Consider the following 21923-nt stretch of genomic DNA (forward strand, 5'->3'; position numbering starts at 1 on the left):
CACCATACAGTTAGAAAGCACCCCTTAGGTACACATTTAACCCCTTGATCACCCAGTGTTAACCCCTTCCCTGCCAGTGCCATTATTACAATAACAGTGCATATGTATAGCGCTGATTACTGTAGTAATGTCACTGGTAACCCCAAAAGTGTCAAAAATGTCAGTCAAGGGTCCGATCTGTCTGCCGCAATGTTGCAGTCACGCTAACAAATGCAGATCGCCGCCATTACTAGTAAAAAATAAAAACAATAAAAATGACATAAATCTTTCCCGTAGTTAGTAGATGCGATAACTTTTGCGCAAACCAATCAAAATACGCTTATTGCGATTTTTTTTTTTTTTTTTTTTTACCAAAAATATGTAGCAGAAAACAAATTGGCTTGAAATGTAAAAAAAATTGATTTTTACATTTTTTTATTTTTGGGAATGTTATATAGCAGAATGTGAAAAATATTGTTTTTTTTTCAGAATTGTCTCTCATTTTTTGTTTATAGCGCAAAAAATAAAAATCGCACAGGTGATCAAATACCACCAAAAGAAAGCTCTATTTGTGGGAAAAAAAGGACATCAATTTTATTTGGGTACAGCGTCGCACAACCGCGCAATTGTCCGTTAAAGTAACGCAGTGCCGAATCACAAAAAATGGCCTGGACATTAAGGGGGCCAATCCTTCCGGTCCAGAAGTAGGTAAAGTCCAGTCAGTTTTAGAAGTGGCACTGTGGCAGCCTGCCTGGGAGGTGAGTCACTGGAGCAGTGAGTCCACAATCCACTCACTGCACATTTGCATTCTCGTGCCACCCTCACACCCCTGGAAATGACAATGTGGACTGACACGCTGACAGAATGTTACAGTTGAACATGGCAAACATGTATAATACATGTCAGTAAGTTTGCTCTGTCCAGCTGTAACATCCTGTCAGCATGTCAGTCCACATTGTCATTTAACGTTTATGCTTTTAATATCCATTGTTTCTTGACAATGGGAATCAAATGCAATAAATGTTGCATTGTATTTTCTGTGAAATATATGAGCGTAATTTTTTTTTTTTTTTTTGGGGGGGGGGGGGTGGATCTTGGATGAGTTCCCACACTTTTTTCCCCAGGACTTGACCCCTGGTAAAGTCCTACATATCCTCTTTTCTTCTTTTTCGTGAATAATTTTTGGATGTGGTGTCACACATAACTGAGTCACGTCTCTATATTTACCTTGTATATGTATATATATATGTATATATATATATATATATATATATATATATATATATATATATATATATATATATATATATATATATATATATATATATATATGTATATATATATATATATATATGTATATATATATATATATATATATATATATATATATATATATATATATATATATATATATATATATATGTGTATGTATATATATATATATATACTGTATATATATATATATATATATATATATATATATGTGTGTGTGTGTATTGGTTTAAACAATTTTTATAAATTTATGTATGCATACACATTACTGAGTCACGTCTCTATATTTACCTTGTATATGTATATATATAGATATATATATATAGATAGATATATATAGATATATATATATATATATATATATATATATATATATATATATATATATATATATATATATATGTGTATTGGTTTAAACTATTTTTTTAAATTTATGTATGCATTTACTAATTATTTAATTAATTATTGTATTTATTTATGGTTTTATTTATTTGCAAAGAATTTATTCCTACGTGAAATTGATCATTTTCTGATCATTTAAAAAAGTGAGTAAATGTATGTATTTGTTATTATTTATTTATTGCAAAAAAAAATATTTTAAAGTGAAATTAATAGTTTTCTCCTTGCCAACATTTTGCCAAAGGCGAAATCTGTAATTCTGTGGTGGAATCACTCCGCTCATCTCTACTGTGTATGCAGTGTTGAGTTGTTTAGAAACTAATTAGTTCATATTTGGCAGCACTTTTTGTAAATGTTGGCAAAGGATATTGTTTCTTCAAAATCAGCTTTAAATGCCTGTTACAGGATTAACAGTTTTATTAAGCTGGCCCAGGGAATGAGATGGGGATTTTTGTTTTACAATCCTCCATGTGTACCATAGGCTGTCAGCCAAAATGATCCGATCTCACCCATAGCCTTTTCCCATCGCAAAAACCTGACAATGGAGTCAGTTAAAGACTCAAAGAGCTCAAAAATACTGTGAAAGTGAAAACTTTTTTTCTTTGGGTTTGGATAGTATGGGGAAGGGATAGAGTCCATGTCATTGTTAGTGTCCCCATTGTATTATTTTTTCCTCACTTCCTGTTCCAGTGGCAGCCTGTTGAATGTATAACCTCAAAGCACCTTGTCCCCATATTGATGGGGCAAAGGCCTCTTCCCCACAACCCTGGGCTGTGGTTGTGGGGGTCTGATCAGGATTTTTTTTTTTTTTCAATTCTTTTTTTCACATTTAGCTGTCAGTGAGGACCCCCGCTGACAGCTGATGACTCGGTTGTTAAGGACGGGGTGGCTGGTCTCCTGGCCCGCCCCTTAGCAACTAGCTATACACATTGCAATAAAGAGAAAAAAACAAACAAAATGCAGAATGCATGTAAAACTGCATCAAAAGCGCAATCTGCTGCGGGAAAAAAGTCTCTGACCCTTTCCAAAAAACGCAGCGGCTGAAAAACGCATAAGTGTGAACGTGTATCATAGGAAACCATGTTAAATGGACTGTAGTGCGTTTCTGCATGTGAGGGCATGTGGCCTGGTATGGTTCAGAAGAGGGAGGGGGGGCGCTTGTTCGTCCCCTCCCTTTCCTGATCTGCTGGGCTGCATACTAGGGTAAAGGTCTAGTAGGGATTGGGGGGACCTCACGCCGTTTTTTTTTTTGCAATTTTTTTTTTCACAAACCCCACTGACAGCTGGTGACTCATCGGTTGTTAAGGACGGGGTGGCTGGTCTCCTTCCCCGCCCCTTAGCAACCAGCTCTACACATTGCAGTAAAGCGGAAAAAAACAAAATGGTAAAATGCAATCTGCTGCAAGAAAATAGTCTCTAACCCTTTCGAAAAAATGCAGCGGCTGAAAAACGCATGGGATTTGACCATGTACCATAGGATACCATGTTAAATGGACTGTAGTGCATTTCTGCATGTGAGGGCATGTGGCCTGGTATGGTTCAGAAGAGGGTGGGGGGCGCTCGCTTGTCCCCTCCCTTTCCTGACCTGCTGGGCTGCATACTGGGGTAAGGGTCTAGTATGGATTGGGGGGACCCCACGCTATATTTTTCCCAAAAATTTTTTGGGCTTTTTTTTTTTACATTTGTCAGCGAGGAGAAACTTTGTTTACCTACAAGATTTTTGGGGTCAGACAGATGTGAGCGTTGCTGAAACGCGCATGCGTGGCTGTGTATCTGTAGTTTGAATTGCTGAAAAAACAATATAGGGGAAGGGTTCAAAATGTATGATCACCGAGGGGTTAAAATAATATCTGGGAGAGTTTTTGTACAGCATGGATAAAAAAAAAAAAATGCCTGTATCCCGGGGTCAGGGGTCACCCAGAAGTGTTTGCTTAGCTTTGATTTCCATAATGCTGAATAGACGACCTCCTAATTATCTGACTAATTGTCAGGATTAACCGTGACATCATTATAAATCCCCGGAGAGCGAAATACACGACACGTTCCAAATACAAACCGTGACAGCAGTCACACCATTGTTACATTGTAATCAAACATGGCTTCATACCGGGGGTGAGGGAGAAGGAGGTGGAGGGGGGTATAGAGATGGGGGAAAGTGGGGGAAAGTGGGTTGGGAAAGGGGGATAAATATGGGGGGGGGGAGACAGGGGGAAAAATAGAGAGGGCTGGAGAGGGAGAGGGGGAGAAACTGAAGGGAGGAAGAGAGAGGGGGAGAAATAAAGAAATTGAGAGATGGGGAGAGAGGGAGAAAAAAAGAGAAAAATTGGGGGGAGGGGGATAGTCGGGGAGAAAGAAGTGGGGAAGGGAGAGGGGAGAGAAATAAAGGTAGGGGGGGGGGAGAAGTAGAGAGGGGAAAAAATATAGAAGGGGGATAGAGAGGGGAGAAAAAGGGAGGGAGGGGAAAAGAGAGGAGTAGGGAGGGGAGAGAAATAGAGATGGGGGCGAGACAGAGGGGGGAGACGTAGAGAGGGGGATAGGAGGGGGAGAGAAATAGAGATGGGAGAGAGCAATAGTGAAAAAGAGAAGAGTAGGGGAGAGAGAGAAAGTGGGTGGGCGAGAGAAATAGAGGGGTGGGAGAGAAATGGGGGGACAGGGGGATAAATACAGGGAGGTGCAGAGGGGAAAAAATAGAGAGGAGTGGTGAGCGAGAAGGGGGAAATAAAGGGGGGGAACAGAAGGAAGGAAAAGTGAGGGGGAAAAAATAGATAAATTGGAACCGGAAGTGAGGGTTCGTGCGGTTCGTGCGGCAAAGGGAGAGAGGAGGAAGGAAGAGGAGCTGCGGGGACACGTGCGGGGGAAGCCGCACAAGGGGTGCGGGTGCACCGTGCAGGGACCAGCAACTGAGCGGAGGTGGAGGACGGGAGCCGAGGCAGAGAGCGGCGGCGGAGGTCAGAACCCGCCTTCCTTAGTGCCTGGAAGAAGAGGAGGAGGACCGTCCGTGCCCAGTGAGGAGGAGGAGACATCCGTCCCAGTGTGTGTGTGTGTGTGTGTGTGTGTGTCAGCAGCTGTGAGTAGAGCAGCAGCTGCAAATAGGGGGAAAGCTGTGTGACTGTACTCTGTAAGAAATCAATAGCTGTTTGTCTGTACTGCGACTGACTGCTGTGTGACTGTCTCTGCAACTGAGTACCTGGTAAGTATCCTTGCGACTGGTGAGTATCTTTGCGACTGGTGAGTATCCTTGCAACTGGTGAGTATCTTTGCGACTGGTGAGTGTCCTTGCGACTGGAAGTATCTTTGTGACTGGTGAGTATCTTTGCGACTGGTGAGTATCCTTGCGACTGGTGAGTATCCTTGCGACTGGTGAGTATCCTTGCGACTGGTGAGTATCTTGCGACTGGTGAGTATCCTTGCGACTGGTGAAGTAGCTTGCGACTGGTGAGTATCTTTGCGACTGGTGAGTATCTTTGCGACTGGTGAGTATCCTTGCGACTGGTGAGTATCCTTGCGACTGGTGAGTATCCTTGCGACTGGTGAGGATCCTTGCGACTGGTGAGTATCTAGTGACTGGTGAGGGTATTAGCGACTGGTGGGTACCCCAGGTTTTGTACCAGGGAAGTTAGAGGTAGTGTAGGTAAGGAAGAGCAGGTCGTTAATATTATCCCCATAGAGTAGTGGGTAATAATGTCCGACAGGATTGGGGATGCCACTCAGTGCACTTCTTGCGGCATGTATGCGTTCCTTGATGAAACAATCGAGGACGAATACTGCTGTGCAAGATGTGAGCGACTTGTTGCTCTGGAAGCCCACATCGTGGATCTAGAGAACACAGTGACAAGACTGCGTGGCATCTACAACCTGGAAAGGAGCTTGGACATTACCCATCAGGCGCTGGCAGGGGTCAGCATAGAGGAGGGAGGAATAGAGGAGACGCAAGCAGCAGAGGTACGCAGCTGGGTGACCGTTAGGAATGTTAGGGGGAGGAGAGTCAGGGAGGCCAGTCCTGAGTTGGTACACCCTAACATGTTTGCCGAGTTGCAGGTTGAGGGGGATATCAACTCAGGGGTGGCAGTGCTGGAGCATGCGCCCTCCCCCAGCTGCCAGGGGAGGGACGGCTCCAGGAAGAAGGGGGGCCGTAACGCAGGAAAGGTTAGACAGGTTGTGGTAGTTGGGGACTCAATTATCAAGAGGACAGAGAGGGAAATCTGTAAAAAAGATCGCGTGAACCGAACAGTTTGTTGTTTACCGGGCGCCCGAGTTCGGCACATCGCAGATCTGGCAGACAGATTGTTGGGCGGGGCTGGGGATGACCCAGCGGTCATGGTGCATGTGGGCACTAATGACAAAGTTAAAGGTAGGTGGAGGATCCTTAAGAACGATTTCAGGGACTTAGGTAATAGATTGAGGAAAAGGACCTCCAAGGTGGTTTTCTCTGAAATACTGCCGGTACCTCGAGCCACACAGGAGAGGCAGAAGGAGCTTAGGGAAGTTAACAAGTGGCTGAGGAATTGGTGTAGGAAGGAGGGGTTTGGGTTCCTGGAGAACTGGGCTGACTTCTCAGTCGGCTACCGGCTCTTTAGTAAGGATGGGCTGCACCTTAATGGGGACGGTACAGCTCTTTTGGGGAGAAAGATGGCCACCGAGTTGGAGGGGCTTTTAAACTAGGAGACGGGGGGGAGGGCTCAGAAATAGAATCAGTCAGGAGGGAGCAGAGGACTGAAGGCAGTTGTAGGGTCAACAGCGACAGTAGGTCAACAACATCAATTGGCGGGTCTGTGCGGGAGAACAGCAGACCAAACAGAAATAAACAAAACCGCCAATCACGTTTAACTTCCGTAAAACTAAGAGGGGTATATGCTAATGCCAGGAGCCTAGCTAATAAGATGGATGAGTTGGAAATGTTAGTACATGAGGAAGACATAGACCTTGTGGGAATAACGGAGACTTGGTTCGACCCCTCACATGACTGGCTGGCCAATATCCAAGGGTATTCGGTGTACCGGAAGGACAGGGTTGGTAAAAGAGGGGGAGGGGTATGTCTCTATGTCAAGAACAATATAAAGGTGCTAGAAAGGAGTGACATTACGGATGGGATGAGCATGGATTTAGAATCTGTGTGGGTTGAACTCGATAGGGAAGAAGATAAGGGAAAAGTAGTTGTGGGGGTTTGCTATAGGCCACCTAACCAAGGGGAGGAGGTAGAGCTGGAATTTTTAGCACTAATAGGTAAAGCGGCAAAACTAGGATCAGTCATCATGTTGGGGGACTTCAATTATCCCGACATTGACTGGGAAGAGGGGACTGCACACTCGCATAAGGCCCGGCTATTCACGGAAACCTTACAGGATAACTACATGTCGCAGTTGGTGGATTCCCCTACTAGAGAGAATGCTATCCTGGATCTATTGATCACTAATGACCCAGACATAATCTCGGAGGTAGGAGTCCAGGACAACCTGGGCTCTAGCGATCACAGGATGATCACATTTAGTATAAATAACAATATAAAAAGGCAAGTGGGGAACATAAGAACCCTAAACTTCAGAAGGGCAGACTTTCCAAAATTGTACTCATTGATGGAAAGGGTAAACTGGGACCAAACCCTGGGATCACTGACCACTGAGGAAAAATGGGAATGCTTTAGGAACATATTAAGCAAAGGCATCTTGCAGTGCATTCCTATGGGGAATAAATTTAGAAGAGACAAAGCCAAACCTGGCTGGCTAAACCGTAGCGTTAAAAAACTTATTAGGGGAAAAAAATTGGCCTTCAAGAAATATAAATCAGAGGGCACAGTATCGGCCTTCCAGCAATACAAGGAGGAAAATAAGAAGTGTAAACACGAAATCAAGATGGCTAAAATCAACTTTGAGAGACAAATAGCGGAGGATAGTAAAAAAAACCCAAAGAAATTCTTTAAATATATCAACAGCAAAAAAACTAGGGCAGAGCATATTGCACACATAATTAACGATGATGGGAGGATGGTTACAGAGGACACTGAAAAAGCAACCGTGCTGAATTCTTTTTTCTCGTCAGTCTTTACGCAGGAAAAGGAAGGGTACACTGACCATGACTGTATGGTTAGTAGTAATACACAGGACTTGCCACTATGGCTAACAGAGGGGGAAATCAGGGAAAGACTGGATAAACTTAACACAAACAAATCACCAGGCCCGGATGGCGTACATCCGAGAGTGCTCAAGGAACTCAGTATGGTTATATCTAGACCACTGTTCCTGATCTTTGCTGACAGTATTAGGACAGGAGATGTACCAGGGGATTGGAGGAAGGCTAACGTGATTCCGATATTCAAAAAGGGCCAGAGACATATCCCGGGAAATTATAGGCCTGTCAGTCTGACATCAATAATATGTAAACTTTTGGAGGGGATGATAAGGGACTATATCGTAGAGTATGCTAAAGACAACAACATCATCAGTAGTAACCAGCACGGGTTTACAAATGGGCGTTCTTGTCAAACCAATCTCTTAGCATTCTACGAGGAAGTGAGCTGTGAGCTAGATAGGGGGAGACCAGTGGATGTGGTGTACTTGGATTTCGCTAAGGCGTTTGATACAGTTCCCCACAAGCGCTTAATTTATAAAATAAGGTCTGCAGGTATCGACAGCAGGGTTTGCTCTTGGATACGGAGTTGGCTAAAAGGCCGTGTCCAAAGGGTAGTAATAAACAGCGCATACTCAGACTGGTCTGAGGTAGTAAGCGGGGTGCCCCAGGGCTCAGTCCTGGGACCAACCTTGTTCAATTTATTCATAAACAGCATTGAGGAAGGGATCAGTAGTTCGTTATCAGTTTTTGCAGATGACACAAAATTGGCCAGGGCAATAACTGCACAGCATGAAGCAGATATCCTACAGAATGACCTGGACAAAATTACGGAGTGGGCAACGACATGGCAAATGAGGTTTAATGTGGAGAAGTGTAAGGTTTTGCACTTGGGGACCAAAAACATAAAAACACAATACACGTCAGGAGGGGAACCCTTGGGGGAATCAAAAATGGAGAAAGATCTGGGAGTCTTAGTTGATGATAGATTAGGCAACAGCATGCAATGCCAAGCGGCAGCTTCCAAAGCCAACAGAATATTAGCATGCATAAAGAAAGGGATGTATTCCAGAGATAAGACTATAATCCTTCCACTTTATAAAACTCTGGTCCGACCGCATCTGGAGTATTCTGTCCAGTTCTGGTCGCCAGTCCTCAGGAGGGATGTGTTGGAGCTGGAGAAAGTCCAGAGAAGGGCAACTAAACTGATTATGGGGTTGGAGGACCTTACCTATGAAGAGCGGCTGCAATCGCTCGATTTATTTTCCCTGGAGAAAAGACGTCTGAGAGGGGACATGATAGCAATTTATAAATATCTTAATGGGGATCTCAGCTTAGAAGAAAAGCTGTTCATTCGAAGGAATTGCATGAGGACTCGAGGACATACAATGCGATTAGAGGAGAAGCGTTTTAACCTCAGGCAACGTGGGGGGTTCTTTACTGTTAGGGCTACAAGATTGTGGAATTGTCTACCACAAGAGGTGGTTTCTGCGGGTAGTATGGTGACTTTCAAAAGACTCTTAGACTTACATCTCAAGGATAAGGAGATTGAGGGCTATGTTAGATGATTACAGTCACACACACCTACACAGGTTGAACTGGATGGACTATTGTCTTTATTCAACCTCACCTACTATGTAACTATGTAAGAGACGGGGAGAGGAGGGAGAAAAAAACAGAAAAGTGTTTGGGGGGGGAGTGGGGGAGGGAGAGGTGGGGAAGAGAGGGGGGAGAGAAATAGATGGGGGGGACAGATAGAGAAGGGGGGTAGAGAGGGGGTGAGGGGGGGAGAAATAGAGAGAGGGAGGAGACAGAGGGGGGAAGATATAAAGGGGGGGAGAAATAGAGATGGATGGAAGCAATAGAGAAAAAGAGAAGAGTGGGGGAGAAAAAGAGAGGGGGGGAGAGAGAAATAAAGAGGGGAAGAAATGGGGGAAAGGGGAAGAAATACAAGGGGGTAAAATAGAGAGGGGAGGGGGGAAATAAAGGGGGAGAAACTGAAGGGAGAAAGAGAGAGGGGAGAAATAGAGAAATCGAGAGACCGGGGAGAGGGAGAGAAAAAGAGAAGAGTGGGGGGGGAGAGTGGGGGAGAGAGAGGAGAGAAATAGAGGAGGAAGAAGTAGAGAGGGGAAGAAAAAGGGAGGGGGAGAAATAAAGGGGGAGGAGGGGAGGGGACTGGGGATGAAATAGAGACTGGAGAAAGCAATAGAGTAAAAGAGAAGAGGGGAGAGAGGAATAGAGAGGAGGAGAAATGGGGGGGGGGGAAATAGGGAGAAATATGGGGGGGGAGAGGGGGGATAAAGGAGGAGAAACTGAAGGGAGGAAGAGAGAGGGGGAGAAATAGAGAAATTGAGAGACGGGGTGAGAGTGGGGGGAGAGAGAGGAGAGAAATAGTGGGGGAAGAAGTAGAGAGGGGGAAGAAAAAGGGAGGGGTGAGAAATAAAGGGGAGGGGGATAGAGAGAGGGACGAGACAGGGGGGAGATATAAAGTGGGGGGAGGGGACTGGGGGAGAAAAAGAGACTGGAGAAAAAGAGAAGAGGGGAGAGAGGAATAGAGAGGAGGAGAAATGGGGGGAAATAGGGAGAAATATGGGGTGGGGGAGAGGGGGGGAGGATAAAGGAGGAGAAACTGAAGGGAGAAAGAGAGAGGGGGAGAAATAGAGAAATTGAGAGGCGGGGGAGAGAATTGGGGAGAGAGGGGAGAGAAATAGAGAGGGACGAAGTAGAGAGAGGGCAGAAGTCGAGAGGGGGAGTGATAGAGAAGGGGGAAGAAAAAGGGAGGGGGAGAAATAGAGAGGGGGCCGAGACAGAGGAGGGGGATATATATACAGGGGATGAGGAGGAGAGGAGGGGGGGATAGAGATGGGAGAGAACAATAGAGAAAAGAAGAGTGGGGGAGATAAAGAGAATAATGGGAAAAGGGGGGGAGGGGGAGAAGAAAAGAGATGGGGGGGGGGGAAATGGGAGAGAGGAAAAAAGAAAAAGAGAAGGGGTGGAGAAAGAAAGGGGGGAGAGAGATGGGAGAAATGGGGGGAGAGATAGAGTAGGGGAGGAAATAGAGAAATAGAGAGATGGGGGGAAGAGAGAGAGAAAGGAGAGAGGAAGAGAGAAAAAGAGAAGAGAGAGTGGAGAGAAAGAAAATAGGGACGTGGTGGAGAGTAAGAGAGAGAAGAGAGGATAGGGAGAGATAGAGAGCGGGGAAGGATAAAGAGAGAGAGCAAAGGGGAAAAGAGGGGAGAGAAAGTGAGAAATGGGGGGGGGGAGAGCTAGAGGTGAGTGGAGAGTGGGAATGGGGGGATGGGGGGGGGGGAGAGTAGAGATAGAAATAGAGGAAAAGATTCTGTGTTCTTGTAGATAATGGATTTGGTTTTGGTTGGGAAGAATGTTTTTTCATATTGGTCCCATATTGGCTGAGTGGAGGAGAAGGTAATTGAGGGAGGATGGGCTCTGTAGTCTGTGATGTGCTGGTAGAGAGCAGTACAGTCACACCTCTCATACACGGCGTGCTCCGTGCTCTGTATTATCCTCCTGGAAGGAGCGCCATTGTTATTAAAGTGAAGACATCAAAGGAAGGACGAGTCCTATGAATCCCGGACATCAAATCCACACAGTAACTCTACATGACATGTCACAATATGCAAAGTAAAAACATTTTCAGTGAACTTCGGCTTTTATTATTTATGAACCACCCTTGAGCCCCTGTCAGTGACTTTGTCTAGGCTGAGATGATGTCATAAAGTTGTTGCAGGCAGGAGGAAGCATTTCCTCAGTCTCCTCTCCCCCCAGTGATTAGACTGTAGCAAGTCAGCAGGGGAGAGGCTGCAGCTGGGGCGTAATTTTGCACCGTTCATGAAAGCGGAGGGTAGGTTCGGTTCATATCAGGGCTCGAGTCCTGCAGGAACGCCTGGGAACGGCGTCCCTGCACTTTTTCCACAGCAGGAATGCCCTTCCCTTTGCTCCTGCAGGAAAAGGGCAGCTGCCTCTTGTCTTGAGACCCGATGCCCACGCGTCACCTCCCAAGCCAATCCTTCACTATGCGAGCGGCATCGCGCCATATTGAAGGAGTCAGGACTTACTTGCTTAATCGTATTGCTCCTCCTCTGACCTCGCCTGCCCGGCTGCCCTCTGAGTACACGGCTATGGAGTTCCGTCCGGGAAATCTCCTCTCCTCCGAGTGAGTCACAGTGTGTGTCACACCACGCACCCTGCAGTCCAGCCAGGCCAGCACCCTGAGGTCTGAACCCTGAGGCCAGCCAGGCCAGCACCCTGAGGCCTGAACCCTGAGGCCAGCCAGGCCAGCACCCTGAGGACAGCCAGGCCAGCACCCTGAGGTCTGAACCCTGAGGCCAGCCAGGCCACACCCTGAGGCCTGAACCCTGAGGCCAGCCAGGACAGCACCCTGAGGACAGCCAGGCCAGCACCCTGAGGTCTGAAGCCTGAGGCCAGCCAGGCCAGCACCCTGAGGCCTGAACCCTAAGGCCAGCCAGGCCAGCACCCTGAGGACAGCCAGGCCAGCACCCTGAGGCCAGTCAGAACCCTGCGGCCAACCAGGTCAGCACCCTGAGGCTAGCACTCTGAGGCCAGCCAGCACCCTGAGGCCAGCCAGGCCAGAAACCTGAGGCCAGCACTCGGAGGCCAGCCAGCACCCTGAGGCCAGCACCCTGAGGCCAGCTAGCACCCTGAGGCCAGCCAGCACCCTTAAGCCAGCCAGTACCCTAAGGCCAGCACCCTGAGGCCAGCCAGGCCAGCACCCTGAGGCCAGCCAGCACCCTTAAGCCAGCCAGTACCCTAAGGTCAGCACCCTGAGGGCAGCCAGGCCAGCACCCTGAGGCCAGCCAGCACCCTGAGGCCAGCCAGCACCCTGAAGCCAACCAGCACCCTGAGGCCAGCCAGCACCCTAAGGTCAGCACTTTGCGACCAGCCAGCACCCTAAGGCCAGCACTCTGCGACCAGCCAGCTCCCTGAGGCCAGTAACCTGAGTCCAGCCAACACCCTGGAGCCAGCCAGCACCCTGAGGCCAGCCAGCACCCTGAGCCCAGCCAGCACCCTGAGGCCAGCCAGCACCCTGAGCCCAGCACAGCACTTATCCCTGACTCAAGGATGAGCCAAGTCTTCAACTCAAGTTGAGCCAGTCTTGAGAACTGTAAGTAAATAAATAAGGGGGGCAAAGTTATTCCAGTTTGTGGGATATTTTCAAATGGACTGTGTGTTTAGTTTTGTTTTTTTAAACACTATTTGTTTTAGAAATTTCCTGCGAGGTTAAGATCATCACCCATTGTGGTGATCATTCTGTTAGTATGACAAACAAGTTAACTTATTTTGTTGTTACTGTTCTATATTTATTCGTTTATTGCATGTGAATTTTGAAGATGTTTTTGTATACTGGCTTCTTTATTATAAATGTTGCACTTTATTTTCTGTGAAATATATATGCATATGAGCGTGTCATTTTTTTTTTTTTTGGGGGGGGCAGTGGATCTTGGGTAGTTTCCCACACTTTTTTCCCCCGGACTTGACCCCATATGGTAAGGGTTCTAGTAGGTATCTGTTAGGCTTTTTTTTTTGTTTTGTTTTTTTTTAGATGTATTGAGCACCTCGGGAATTTTTGTATTTGTTTGCATTTTTTGTTGTATTTCTGCCAGCCTCACTCCTTTGTGACGTGATGACATCCATATTACCGCAACCTAATGCCCCATTCACACACCAGCGTTCTGTAGCTTGAAGCTCCAAAACGCTGGAGGAGAAAAAATCAATTATTCACATCTCCACTCCAAGTCACCTGAAGCCAAATGCTTGAAGCTCAAAAAAGTTCTGTAGCTCGAATCGGGCAGATTTGAGCATATTTGGGGCATTTTTATTTCCATAGAAATAAATGAAAATGCCCTGTTAGCGTGTTTTTGTGCACATTCGCGCATTTTTGAGCGATTTTCTGCTCAAATGAAAAAAATTGAAAAAACTTAAATAGTAAGATAGGAATAAAAAAAAATGGAAAATAAATACACAAATATTTAAAAATCATCATCAATAAATTCATAATATGTAATGATACACAAACAAATGTTATTTAACCCCTAACCTTAACAAAAATTACATAAATTATGTTATTATTATTATTATTATTATTATTATTATTATTATTATTATTATTATTATTATTAATAATAATAATAATAATAATAATAATAATAATAATAATAATAATAATAATAATAATAATAATAATAGTAATAAATAAATAAACACCCAAACATAAACAAAAAATACTAATAATAATAATAATAATAATAATAGTAGTAATAATAATAGTAATATTATTAATAAAGTATTCATTTATTTATTTTGCATTAGGGTGTTTAGTTATGTAATGATACACAAACAAATGTTATTTAACCCCTAACCTTAAAAAAATTACATAAATGATATTAATAATAATAATAATAATAATAATAATAATAATAATAAATAAACATCCAAACATAAACAAAAATTACTAATAATAATAATAATAATAATAATAATATTAATAGTAATAATATTAATAAATTATTAATTTATTTATTTTGTGTTAGGGTGTTTAGTTATGTAATGATACACAGACAAATGTTATTTAACCCCTAACCTTAAAAAAATTACATCAATTATGTTATTATTATTATTATTAATAATAATAATAATAATAATAATAATAGTAATAATAAATAAATAAACACCCAAACATAAACAAAAAATACTAATATTAATAATAATCATAGTAATAATAATAAAAGTGATATTATTAATAAATCATTCATTTACTTATTTTGCGTTAGGGTGTTTAATTATGTAATGATACACAAACAAATGTTATTTAACCCCTAACCTTAAAAAAATTACATAAATGATGTCATTATTATTATTAATAATTAATAATAATAATAATAATAATAATAATAATAATAATAATAATAATAAATAAATAAACACCCAAACATAAACAAAAAATACTACTACTAATAATAATAATAGTAATAATAATAAATTATTCATTTATTTATTTTGCGTTAGGGTGTCTAGTTATGTAATGATACACAAACAAATGTTATTTAACCCCCTAACCTTAAAAAATTACATAAATTATGTTATTATTAATACTAATAATAATAATAATAATAATAATAATAGTAATAATAATAAATAAATAAACATCCAAACATAAACAAAAAATACTACTACTAATAATAATAATAATAGTAATAATAATAATAGTAATATTATTAATAAATTATTCATTAATTTATTTTGCGTTAGGGTGTTTAGTTATGTAATGATACACAAACAAATGTTATTTAACCCCTTACCTTAAAAAATTACATAAATGATGTTATTATTATTATTATTATTATTATTATTAATACTAATACTTTTACTACTACTACTACTACTACTAATAATAATAATAATAATAATAATAGTAATAATAATAAATAAATAAACATCCAAACATAAACAAAAAATACTACTACTACTACTACTACTACTACTAATAATAATAATAATAATAATAATAATAAGAATAATAATAATAATAGTAATAGTAATAGTAATAATAATAATAATAATAATAATAATAATAATAATAATAATAAATTATTCATGTACTTATTTTACATTAGGGTGTTTAGTTATTTATTATTATTTTTTGCTATTAGTTTTATTTTATTTTTTAAGGTTTAGGATTAAGGTTAGGGGTCAATTGTTTATTTATAATTACTTAGTATTAATTTATTACATTTATTTATTATTTTATTTAAGATTATATTTTTAATTGTGTACTTAGTTTACATTTATTCATTAATTTATTATTAATATTATTTGTAGTAGTAGTATTAATACCCTACCCTAACCTTAACAAATAAATAAATAATAAATAACCCTAACCTCTAATTCTAACCCTAACCTAACCTTAACTCTAGCCCCTTACCCTAAAACAAAAAAAACAAAAAAAAAAAAACAATAATAAATTAGTAGTAATAATAATGAAAAAAGAAATAAAAGCTAATGGAACACTAAAAGAGCTGAAAAACCTAGCAACAAATGATGCAACAGATGATAGTTTTCTCGATTGGCTAAAAAAAAAAAAAAAACTGCATCACTCAAAAATGCTGCATAAAAATACGCAAGTGGGGCATGAAACACAGCAAAATGATGCATAAAATTGCGCAAAAAAACGGCATTAAAATGCTCAAAGACGCTACGCTCAGGTGTGAATGCAGCCTCAGGCGCTGCATTCTGCATGCCGCCCTATTGCACCCAGGCAACAGACCGACTTACCACCTGGTATTGTAGTACCATGCATTGGAGGGAAAGGGTCACATCTTACAGAGTGGCCACCCCCACTGCAAGACTCATTTCGGCTTTCTGTTTTCGGGCTAGGTGTTTATTATTCTAGCGGTACTTACATGTACTTGTTAGCCTTGCTGTTGATGCAGAAGGTGGCAGAGGCGTTTTGTGTTCCTGCGGTAACGGAACATTCCGACAGGCTGACGCTGATTTTCTGCGGCTCCAGCTGCTGCGCGCAATAAAATATGAGTTCTTCCCGCTTTACCTGCACCAGGTATCTGTAGAACAAAGCAAAAGAAATCCCTTATTCATCCATTTATACAGACAGACCCACACAAATCCTTCCCAGACTCAGAATATGACCCTTGAGGCCAGGGCTGGGACAAGGGGTGGGCAGGAGGGGGCGGCTGCCCTTGGCGCAATAGTTTATTGCAGGGATATGGGTGCCCTGACCCTAACCCTAAGGGAATGTGGGGAGGGGGGCGCAGTTTGGCATCTTTTCCCTGGGCGCTGGATAGCCTTTTACCAGCACTGCTTAAGGCTAACGAATGAGAAACAAGCATAAGGTGCACGCAATAATCGGAATGGGCTCGCCCAAAGAAACATACACTATATTGTCAAAAGTATTGGGACGCCTGCCTTTACACGCACGTGAACTTTAATGGCATCCCAGTCTTAGTCCGCAGGGTTCAATATTGAGTTGGCCCACCCTTTGCAGCTATAACAGCTTTAACTCTTCTAGGAAGGCTGTCCACAAGGTTTAGGAGTGTGTCTATGGGAATGCAAATATGCGTCCTCGGCTTCAAGGGGTTGTACCAGGGTGATGCCTGCTAATCAATCGCTTGGCTGTTATTACAAGCAGTGGGAGGAGGCGTATACCCCCCCCACCCCCTCTCCCGTCGCCTTCCACAGCTCGCCCAGGTCTCCTGTCCCACCAGGAGGCCCAAGTGACCAGTCGGCACGTCCGCTGGCTGGCTGAAGACCCAAACAAAGCCAGAATCGGCTTTTATTGGGTCTCCGATGTAGAAACCCAGAAGCGATGTCATGACGTCACTTCCGGTTACTGGAGCCTTAAAGGCGCCAAATAAAAATAAAAAAATGTCAGTATTCAAAACAGCCAAACTTGGCATTTTGAATGCTTTTAAGAGCAAAGGAGGGGTTTGGGGTCTTATAGACCCCCGATCCCTCCACAAGAGTACCTGTCACATGCCTATTACTGTCACAAAGCATGTTTACATTCCTTGAGGCAATAAGTGATAAAAAAATAAATAAATAAAGGGAAAGTGTAAAAATAAATAAATAACAAAAATAAAATAAATAGGAAAAAAAACTTAAAGCGCCCGGTCCCTCCGTGCTCGCGCACAGAAGAGAGTGCATACGTAAGTCACGCCCACATCTGTAAACTGTGTTCAAACCACACATGTGAGATATCGCCGCTATCATTAGAGCGAGACCAATAATTCTTGCACAAGACCTCCTCTGTAACTCCAAACAGGTAACCGCTAAAAAATTTTTAAAGCGTCGTCTATGGAGATTTCTAAGTACTATATTTTTTCGCCATTCTCCGAGTGTGCGCAACTTTAAAGTATGACATGTTGGGTATCTATTTACTCAGTGTAACATAATCTTTCACATCAAAGAAAAAATTGGGCTAACTTTACGGTTGTGTATTTTTTTTTTTATTAAATTTTTTTAATAATTCTCTAGGGTCTCTGCTAAAAAAAAATATATATATACATACATATATATATATACAGTATATACACACACACATATACATACATACATAAATGCATACATAAATATATATATATATATAGAGATATATATATATATATATATATATATATATATATAGAGATATATATATAGATATATAGAGATATATATAGAGATATATATAGAGATATATAGAGATATATATAGAGATATATAGAGATATATAGATATCTATATATATATCTATATATCTATATATATATATATATATATATATATATATATATATATATAGCTATATATATAGCTATATATATAATGTTTGGGGGATTCTAAGTAACTTTCTAGCAAAAAATACTGATTTTAACTTGTAAGCAACAAGTGTCAGGAAAAGGCTTCGGCATGAGGGGGTTAATGTTGAAATAAACCCGTTATGTCCTTATTTAATTTGTATTTATGAAGTCTTCTCTAATTCCCGTAATCTGCTGACGTCGGGGTTCCTTTGTGGAAATGCAGCCGCCTTTTGTACTGCTCCCACTTGTTCACCGTTTTTATTTAATGTTGTCATTTTTTTTTTTTTTTTTTAATGCCTTTTAAATACTGTGAAGAAGTAAAGGCATTACACAGAAATTTGTTTTCATAAATTCTAAGAAAATATTCCTACCTGCTTTTAGAAACAAAGTGTCTTTATGCTGTATCCTGACTGCGAGGGATGCTGCCCTGTTTTTACATAAAAATCTGTTAGTGGCTCTACAAAAAAGGGAAAATTGCTTTCACCAAAACATAGAGCTGGAAATTATTTAAATAAATAAATAAATAAATTAAAATATTTAGAGCGTCTCTCTAAAAATGCTGTGGGGGGGGGGGGGGGGGTGAGAAGATGGTGTGCGTTTGGTTTGAAGTAACAGAATGCAAGCCTTCCATTAATACACCAGAAATGAAGTGGGGCTATGAAATGGTTCATGTATCTTTGCAGGTTAAGCACTGAACTTCAGGTCTCTTTGCTGGTCATGTGACAATTGGCTATAAGTTTCTCCTGGTATAGTTTATCTGCAGCTTAACATGTGTTCTTTGCGCTTTTCTATTCATTCTAATTAGCACCCTAACCTATTTAGTATCTGCAGTGTTGGGGTCTTCATCAGAAACCTTCCTCCTCTAAGGCCAAGGTCCTCTTCCCCATTGGTTGAGGTTTCCATCAGGTTCCCCCTCCCTCCTTTAGTTGGGGGGTCCCCATCAGAGCCCTCTTCTCCTTTGGTCAGGGCCCACAGCAGAGCCTCCTTCCCCTTAGATTGGGGTCTTCATCTGAGTCCCCCGTTTAGGTTAGGGTACCCATTAGTGTCCTCTCCATCAGAGCACCCTTCCCCTTACCTCATGGTCCCCAATCAGAGTCCTCCTCCTCCCCTTACATAAGAGCTCCCTTTGTTTAATTTGGTGTCTCCATCTGAGTCCCCCTTTAGGTTGCTGTCCCCATCAGAGTCCTCCCTCATTTTGTCCCTATTAGAGCCCTTTTCTCCTTTCATTAAGGTTCCACCCCCTTTTATGGCCTGGCCCCCTTCCGCTTATGTCATGGCATCCCTTCAGAGCCCCCCGTCCCCTTCCCCTTATTCTGTGGTCCCTGTCAGAGCCTCCCTTCCCCTTATGCTGGGGTCCCCGTCAGAACCCCTCTTCCCCTTATTCTGGGGTCCCCATCAGAGCCCCCCTTCCCTTTAAGTCAGAGTTCCCATCAGAGCCCTATTCCTCTTAGGTCAGAGTTCCCATCAGAGCCCCCCTTCCCTTTAGGTCAGAGTTCCCATCAGAGCCCCCTTCCCCTTAGGTCAGAGTTCCCATCAGAGCCCCCTTCCCCTTAGGTCAGAGTTCCCATCAGAGCCCCCCTTCCCCTTAGGTCAGAGTTCCCATCAGAGCCCCCTTCCCCTTAGGTCAGAGTTCCCATCAGAGCCCCCCTTCCCTTTAGGTCAGAGTTCCCATCAGAGCCCCCTTCCCTTTAGGTCAGAGTTCCCATCAGAGCCCCCTTCCCCTTAGGTCAGAGTTCCCATCAGAGCCCCCCTTCCCCTTAGGTCAGAGTTCCCATCAGAGCCCCCTTCCCCTTAGGACAGAGTTCCCATCAGAGCCCCCCTTCCCCTTAGGTCAGAGTTCCCATCAGAGCCCCCCTTCCCTTTAGGTCAGAGTTCCCATCAGAGCCCCCTTCCCTTTAGGTCAGAGTTCCCATCAGAGCCCCCTTCCCCTTAGGTCAGAGTTCCCATCAGAGCCCCCTTCCCTTTAAGTCAGAGTTCCCATCAGAGCCCTATTCCTCTTAGGTCAGAGTTCCCATCAGAGCCCCCTTCCCCTTAGGTCAGAGTTCCCATCAGAGCCCCCTTCCCTTTAGGTCAGAGTTCCCATCAGAGCCCCCTTCCCCTTAGGTCAGAGTTCTCATCAGAGCCCCCTTCCCCTTAGGTCAGAGTTTCCATCAGAGCCCCCCTCCCATTAGGTCAGGGGTCCCAATCAGAGCCCCCTTCCCCTTAGGTTATCAGGTTATTATGCCCACTTTCCCATAGGTCAGGGTCTGCATCAAAAAAACCCTCTTTCCCCTAGGGTGGGGTTCCTATCGGAGACCCTTCCTCTTACACCAGGATCCCAATCAGAAATAGCCTTAATGTTGTGCGGTCTGCAGTCTGTTTGCAGTGACAGTGATGGGAACCATAAGGTGGAGAAGGTCTGGACAGAGGAGGTCCCATTCTCCTGTCAATGCTGGGGTATGTCATTGATTGATAGGACATCAGTAGATTTTAATGCCTGCCTGATTAATCCATGACCATGTCTACTGCTATTCCACCCAAACGCAAACACAATGATCAATTAATACTGAACCCCATGATGTACTCCTTCAATGCCATCATATTGCTTAACAGGGGGATGTGCAAGGAAAAAGCACCTTCAGAGTGAAGCTTTCAGAAATCGACCTGCAGCCAATCAAAATGTATCACAGGGTCACATTACAATAAAATAACAAATCCTAACATCTTCACATACACAACTGGGGACTGGTCAGACCCTGTAGGTGGTCTACCCAGCAGTACCCTGGTCAGACCCTGTAGGTGGTCTACCCAGCAGCACCCTGGTCAGGCCCTGTAGGTGGTCTACCCAGCAGCACCCTGGTCAGGCCCTGTAGGTGGTCTACCCAGCAGCACCCTGGTCAGGCCCTGTAGGTGGTCTACCCAGCAGCACCCTGGTCAGGCCCTGTAGGTGGTCTACCCAGCAGCACCCATCTGTTGTCTAAGCCCCTCCCATTTCCTGTCTACAAAAGCACAACTGCATCTCCAAAAACGAGGACCCGGTAAAGTGAGTGGAAGGAACCCCAGACAAGAGGACAGTGAAAGAAGAAGCGGGTCTCAGATTTAAGTCTTCAGAGGAGGCAACTGAGAACAAATGACTGCTTCACTAGCTTTTCAAAAAGCTAACTGGCCAGAAAACTGGCTTTTCAACCTTCAACTAAAGTGAAGACCACCCACGAGGCTCTTCATTGGCTGTCCCGCTAATAAAATCTCCAAACCATGATTGCTACACAAATGGGACAAATGGCCCCTTATGGTATAAATTGCATAAGTAGCCTGTAGTAGTAATGAATCGAAGATGATCACATGATGCTGCAACTGGGTGCCATTCATACTACCTGTATAGCCCCCCCTATAGGTAGCCAGTTAGTTTCTATCTGTATAATCCCTAAAGACTTTAGTGGCATGAATGAGCTACTACAGATCACTCTACAGGCCCATCCTTAGGCTGGTCAATGAAAATAGGTGGTGCACCAAATATATACACACACTATATTGTCAAAAGTATTGGGACACCTGCCTTTACATGTACATGAAATTTAATGGAATCCCAGTCTTAGTCCGTAGGGTTCAGGGTATATAAACTTATAAGCACAAGTGTGTGTGTATATATACAGTATATATATATATATATATATATATATATATATATAAATATATATATATATATATATATATTATAAAATATATAATCCATACACACACACACAGTATATTACCAAAAGTATTGTGACGCCTGCCTTTACACGCACATGAACTTTAGAGGCATCCCAGTCTCAGACCGTAGGGTTCAATATTGAGTTGGCTCACCCTTTGCAGCTATAACAGCTTCAACTCTTCTGGGAAGGCTGTCCACAAGGTTTA

At 42.8% G+C, this 21923-nt stretch overlaps 1 protein-coding gene across 1 annotated transcript in view; it reads right to left on the reverse strand.

Annotated features, from left to right (window-relative positions):
- LOC309566842 (uncharacterized protein) overlaps positions 1-21923 on the reverse strand; it is a 210968-nt gene that overhangs the window by 117385 nt on the left and 71660 nt on the right. Inside the window, exon 6 of the mRNA XM_082272164.1 lies at positions 16152-16310. Coding sequence (XP_082128290.1) covers positions 16152-16310 — 159 coding nt within the window. The remainder of the gene's footprint in view (positions 1-16151; positions 16311-21923) is intronic.

The sequence above is a fragment of the Pelophylax lessonae genome, assembly GCF_965119305.1.
Source record: "Pelophylax lessonae genome assembly, chromosome: 11".
Classification (NCBI taxonomy): Eukaryota; Metazoa; Chordata; class Amphibia; order Anura; family Ranidae; genus Pelophylax; species Pelophylax lessonae.